Below are 5,879 nucleotides of genomic sequence, written 5' to 3' on the forward strand. Positions count from 1 at the left end.
ACAGGCATGTGCCACCATGCCCGGCCTAATTATTATTATTTTTAAAAATAGAGATGAGGTCTCACTATGTTGTCCAGGCTGGTCTCAAACCCCTGGACTCAAGCAATCTTTCCACCTTGGCTTCCTAACGTGCTGAAACTACAGATATGAACCACTGTGCCCAGCTCTGAAAATATCTTTGAATAATATTTTAGAGAGATCAACCATTCACTGATTAATTATTAATAGGGCCCTGCCCCTTCTCATCTGTCTGGTTCCCTTCCACTAACCTTGCCAGTGTCTCCTTAATACTTCTTCCTCCATCACCCATGGTTCTTCTTCTTGCTCCAATTTGAAAATCACATCAGGTTTGGTGAATGGATAGCCTGTCAAAAGGGAAGTTACATAGATCTGGGCATACAAACTAGGAACAAAGAACCACCCAAAAAGTGAGGCTGCCCAGGAAAACCAGGCTTTCTAAAGGACAAGAAATTGTGGCTTCTGGAGATGCTGTCCCCTTTTGCTCTGACAACTGCAGCATGGAAATTCACGTGAGCAAAAGCATCCCAAGGCCAAGCTCACTCTAATATTTAAAAGGTCTACATATTTCAGAAACACGGCGCGTGGGGCGGGGGAGGGTACTTTCTTTCCAGAGTTTGAATTACAGTAAATTACTCTTACCCACTGTGATTAAGTTGTTATAGTTTTCTAGCATCACGTTCCGATACAGGTTTCTCTGCGCAGGATCCAATCGCTTCCACTCCTCCTGGGTGAAGTCAATAGCCACATCTTTGAATGTCACTGTTCCCTGTAACAACACACTCCTACTCAATCTGAAGTCATCCATCTTAGGTGATTGTAAACAAAACATATCGAACCTTGTTTTGATACTAAAACCCCAGCACATTAGCAGCATCCTGTCAGTTTATATTCATTCACTAATTTAGCAAGCACTTTTTATTTTTTGAGACAAAGTCTTACTCTGTCACCCAGGGTGGAGTGCAGTGGCATGATCTCAGCTCACTGCAACTTCTGCCTCCCAGCTATAAGCAATTCTCCTGCCTCGGCCTCCCAAGTAGCTGGGAAAACAGGCACGTGACACCACACCCAGCTAATTTTTGTGTTTTTAGTAGAGACAGGGTTTCACCATATGAGCTAGGCTGGTCTCAAACTCCTGACCTCGTGGTCCACCTCAGCCTTCCAAAGTACAGGGATTACAGGCGTGAGCTACTGTGCGTGACGTAAGCACATGTCTTTAATATCTACCATAAGTTAAAGGGATTCTGGTACAGGTTTCTCTGGGCAGGATCCAATCGCTTAGGTACCAATTTATACTGAGTGTGAAAGAAATAGAAAAATAAAACTTTAACCAAGTTAAGTGGTTTGAGATCTCACAAGATACCAGAGGCAGGAAAAAATGAAAGCAGGATTTTGATAGAAGCAGGGGACAGAATGATAGGTGAAATCTTTGGTATAGTGGGACATGCAACTGGAGACATCCACTGATTTAGCAGTTGTTCATGAGATGAGGAGAAATCCACATTGGAAATGAAGATTTATTGGCCATCAGCCTATGTATGTGTCTGCAGCCATGAAAATGGGATCTGACTGCTCAAAGTGTTTACATACACTGGAGAAGGGGCCACAGACAGAATCTCAGAGACAACCATGAAAAAAATTCTCTGATAACAGTTGTAACTGAAACTGTATATTAAAAAAGCTATAGAATGGCTGGACACGGTGGCTCATGCCTGTAATCCCAGCACTTTAGGAGACTGAAGCGTGAAAATCCCTTGAGCCCAGAAGTTCAAGATGAGCCTGGGCAATGTGGTGAAACTCTGTCTGTACAAAAAAATACAAAAATTAGCCAGGTGTGGTGGTGTGCACCTGTAGTCCCAGCTACTCAGGAGGCTGAGGTAGGAGGATTGCTTAAGCCCGGGAGGTAGAGGTTGCAGTGAGTCGTAATTGCACCACTGCACACCAGCCTGGGCGACAGAGCAAGGCCCTGTATCAAAAAAAACAAAAACAAAACAAAACAAAAAAAACAACTATTGAATGAGTTGCAAAAATACTGGTAAACTTCTTGAAGGCAATGTGATTTGAATGTAGAAATCTAATGCACTCTTCCTAGTTCAAAACAGAAATGCCCAAATATTGATGACCATAAGAAAAAATCTTAAATAGCACTGGAAAAAAGGGAGGAATCCATATTTCCTATCTTTTCAGGATTTTCTACCAGAGACTGGGTGAGAAAAAAGAAAGTCTCCAATAGCTAGTTCACAGTGTTTCTAAGAATTTGTTTTGAGGTTCTAAAAGGAACCTATGAGCATGAACATCCACTAACACTAAGGGTTCAGAGAAAGCTGTGGTACTGATGGGAGATCCTCTCCTGAAACCCTTTACTGCTAAAAATTGTGACATTTGAAATAAACATGTTCAAGAAGCAAAAGGCAAAGTGTCATAGGAAAAAAATCCTGAAATCCAGGGCTTTTTTTTTGAACATTTCCTCTCATCTGGGATGAAGATCCAAATAAGCCTGGATAAAGCACCTGGTGAGGAAGTGGGATTGAGGAGAAAGCATGATGTGGAAATCTGGCCCTGGTATAATAGGTTCACCAATTACAGGGAAGGACATAAGATGTATTCTTGCTGGGACTACCTCAGCTGCAGATTTTTTCCTCAGGAAGTTGTATTTTCTTTTTTTTGAGAAGGGAGTCTTGGTTTGTAGCCCAGGCTGGAGTGCAGTGGTACGATCTTGGCTCACTGCAACCTCTGTCTCCCAGGTCCCAGTTCAAGCAATTCTCCTGCCTCAGCCTTCCGAGTAGCTGGGATTACAGGCGTGCGCCACCATACCCAGCTAATTTTTGTATTTTTAGTAGAGACAGGGTTTCACCATGTTGGCCAAGCTGGTTTTGAATACCTGACCTTGTGATCCCCCAGCCTCAGACTACCAAAGTGTTGGGATTACAGGTGTGAGCCGCGGCACTCAGCCAGGAAGTTGTATTTTCTTCAGGAGGTTCAGATCATTAAACTACTAAATAAATTTTAAAAATCAACACCACAGATATTGCAAGAAAATCCTAATTGCCTCTAGCTCAAGAGTGAGAGAATCCCAAAATAAACCATTAAAATACGTTTGAAGAAAATACTTGAGAAAAAGAATGTAGTAAATGCAAAAATAGAAACAATTTAAAGTGAGAAATTTAGAACTTATATACATAAATCACCACATTTAAAAGTTGGAGCTAGGTACAGTGGCTCACGCCTATAATTCAAAGCACTTTGGGAAGCTGACATGGGAGAACCGCTTGAGGCCAATACAAGGCCAGTATGGGCAACACAGCAAAACACCATCTCTACCAAAAAAAAAAAAAAAAAAAAAAAAAAAAAGCCACGTATTGTGTGTGTGTGGCTATAGTCCCAGCTACCTGGGAGGCTGAGGTTGGAAGACAGCTGAAGCCTGGGAGTTTGTGGTTGCAGTGAGCCATGATCTCACCACTGCACTTTAGCAGCCTGGGCATTACAGCAATACCCTGTCTCTTAAAAAAAAAAAAAAGTAAATTTTTAAGATTAAAGAATTAGGCAAAAGTTAAATATTTTTAAATTAAAAAAAAAATACCAAATTAGGAAAACCTATAAAAAAAATACAATATTTAGAGGGGTGTGTTTGTGGGTGAAAATAGTTCTATTTTTTTTTTTTTTGAGATGGAGTGTTGCCCTGTTGCCCAGGCTGGAGGGCAGTGGCACGATGTTGGATCACTGCAATCTCCGCCTCCTGGGTTCAAGCGATTCTCCTGCCTCAGCCTCCCAAGTAGCTGGGACTACAGGTGTGTGCTACCACACCCAGCTAACTTTTGTATTTTCAGTAGAGACAGGGTGTCACCATGTTGGCCAGGCTGGTCTTGAACTCCTGACTTCAAATGATCCACCCGCCTCAGCCTCCCAAAGTGCTGGGATTACAGGGGTGAGCCACTGTACCCAGCCTGAAATTTTTAAAATCATAATGAAATATATAGGTTAAAAGGAAACACAGCCTACGACTGATCTTAAAAAAAAGAAAAAGAAAATGCCAACAGTGCAATACTGTAGCACACACTTATTCTACTCCAATATTTATTCTGTCTTCCCAGTTTCTGGCCCAAGTTCTGCTGAAATAAGTATTAATATGTTTATATGACAAAGTTCTGGACAGTGAGATGAAAGGACTGCATGCAGCTGCTGCTAAGTGACCATAAAGGCACAAGGTATATACCATTTCTCCCAAGTTTCCACCTTCCTATAGACTGGTAAGTAAATGTGATGGTTAGAGCAAATACAGCTATTTGGGATAATGAGGTAGAAGCCAACTACTGAGAATGGCAGAGCAGTGAAGGAGAAAGAGTTTGGTGCTTCTGCCCTTTAGAGCTATAGGACCAGCCCTGAACTTCAACAAGAGAGACAAATAAACTTGTCTTGTTTAAGCAAAGGTTATCTGGGCTTTCTATCACAGGTAGTCAAGTGTAATACAAACAGATTAATATGTTCATGCCAGATCTGGCCATCCTGTGGCAGCTATGAAGCTGTGCTGCTCAAATCCTCTTTCAGGGAATCCACTGAGAGAGGCTGAGTTGGCAGCCTCTAGCTGCTCCACTTTCGTGCTGATGCCACAATATGCCAACACTGCCTCCAGCCAAAGACTCAGCATAGTGAGGCTATTAAAATCTGGACTATTACATCTGATATGGTTTTCCTCTAGTGGGAAAGCTTTTGTCAGCAGCTCCCCTTTGGCCTGGCTGAGACTTTCTCACAGCTTCAGGGTAGTCTGAGTGGGCAGAAAAAAAGGATTAGTGAACTTGAAGACAGATCAATAGAAATGATGCAATTAGAAGAAGAGACAGAAATAAGCATGAAGAAAAATGAATACAGGCTGGACACAGTGGCTCATGCCTGTAATCCCAGTGCTTTGGGTGGCCAAGGTGAGAGGATCACTTGAGACTAGGAGTTCAAGACCAGCCTCAGCAAGATGGTAAGACCCTATTTCTACCAAAAGAATTTCAAAAATAAGCCAGTTTGGTGGCACATGCCTATAGTCCTAGCCACTCAGGAGACACAGGTGGGAGGATTGCTTTAGTCCAAGAGTTCAAGGATATAGTAAGCTATAATTGTGTCACTGCACTTCAGCCTGGGTGACAGAGTGAGACCTTATCTCAAAAAAAGAAAAAAGAATATAGACTCATAGCCTCAGAAATGTGACAGCAATAAGTGCATCAACATATGCATAATTTTTTTTTTTTTTTTTGAGATGAAGTCTCGCTCTGTCACTCAGGCTCAAGTGCAGTGGTGTGATTTCAGCTTGCTGCAATCCTTGCCTCCCGGGTTCAAGCTATTCTCCTGCCTCAGCCTCCTCAGTAGCTGGGACTACAGGCGTGTGCCACCATGCCTGGCTAATTTTCATATTTTTAGTAGAGACGCTTTCACCATGTTGGCCAGCCTGGTCTTCAACTCCTGACCCCAGGTGATCCACCCACCTTGGCCTCCAAAAGTGCTGAGATTACAGGCTTGAGCCACCACACCTGGACAACATATGCATAAATTAATTATAAGTTAGAGAGGAGAAAGAAAAGGATAGAAAAATATTCAAAGAAATAATGGCTGAAAACTTTCTGCATTTGATGAAGAACACTAATGTACATATTCAAGCTCAATGAATTCCAAGTAGGGTAATGTGACAAGGTACACACCTAGACACATCATAGTCAAAATGTTGAAAATAAAGAGAAAAATCTTGAAAACAGCAAGGGAAAACAATTTAATACCTTCATCCACCACAATAAAACTAATAGCTGACTTCTCATCAAACACAATGGAGGACAAATAGCAATGGAACAACATATTCAAAGTTCTGAAAAAAAAAAAAAAAA

At 41.8% G+C, this 5,879-nt stretch overlaps 1 protein-coding gene across 4 annotated transcripts in view; it reads right to left on the bottom strand.

Moving 5' to 3' along the window:
- Positions 1 to 5,879, bottom strand: part of ZNF569 (zinc finger protein 569) — a 64,631-nt gene that overhangs the window by 18,206 nt on the left and 40,546 nt on the right. For 3 of the 4 annotated variants that reach the window (XM_032248971.1, XM_032248969.1, XM_032248972.1), the window contains 2 exons: positions 661 to 787; positions 270 to 365 (listed from right to left, as the gene is read on the bottom strand). In XM_032248971.1, the coding sequence (XP_032104862.1) occupies positions 270 to 365; positions 661 to 787 (223 nt within the window). Of the gene's footprint in view, positions 1 to 269; positions 366 to 660; positions 947 to 5,879 lie in introns of those variants that run through there. The other variant, XM_032248970.1, reaches the window with a different exon arrangement.

Source organism: Sapajus apella, unplaced genomic scaffold, assembly GCF_009761245.1.
Source record: "Sapajus apella isolate SASKATOON/1434 unplaced genomic scaffold, GSC_monkey_1.0 scaffold68, whole genome shotgun sequence".
NCBI lineage: Eukaryota > Metazoa > Chordata > Mammalia > Primates > Cebidae > Sapajus > Sapajus apella.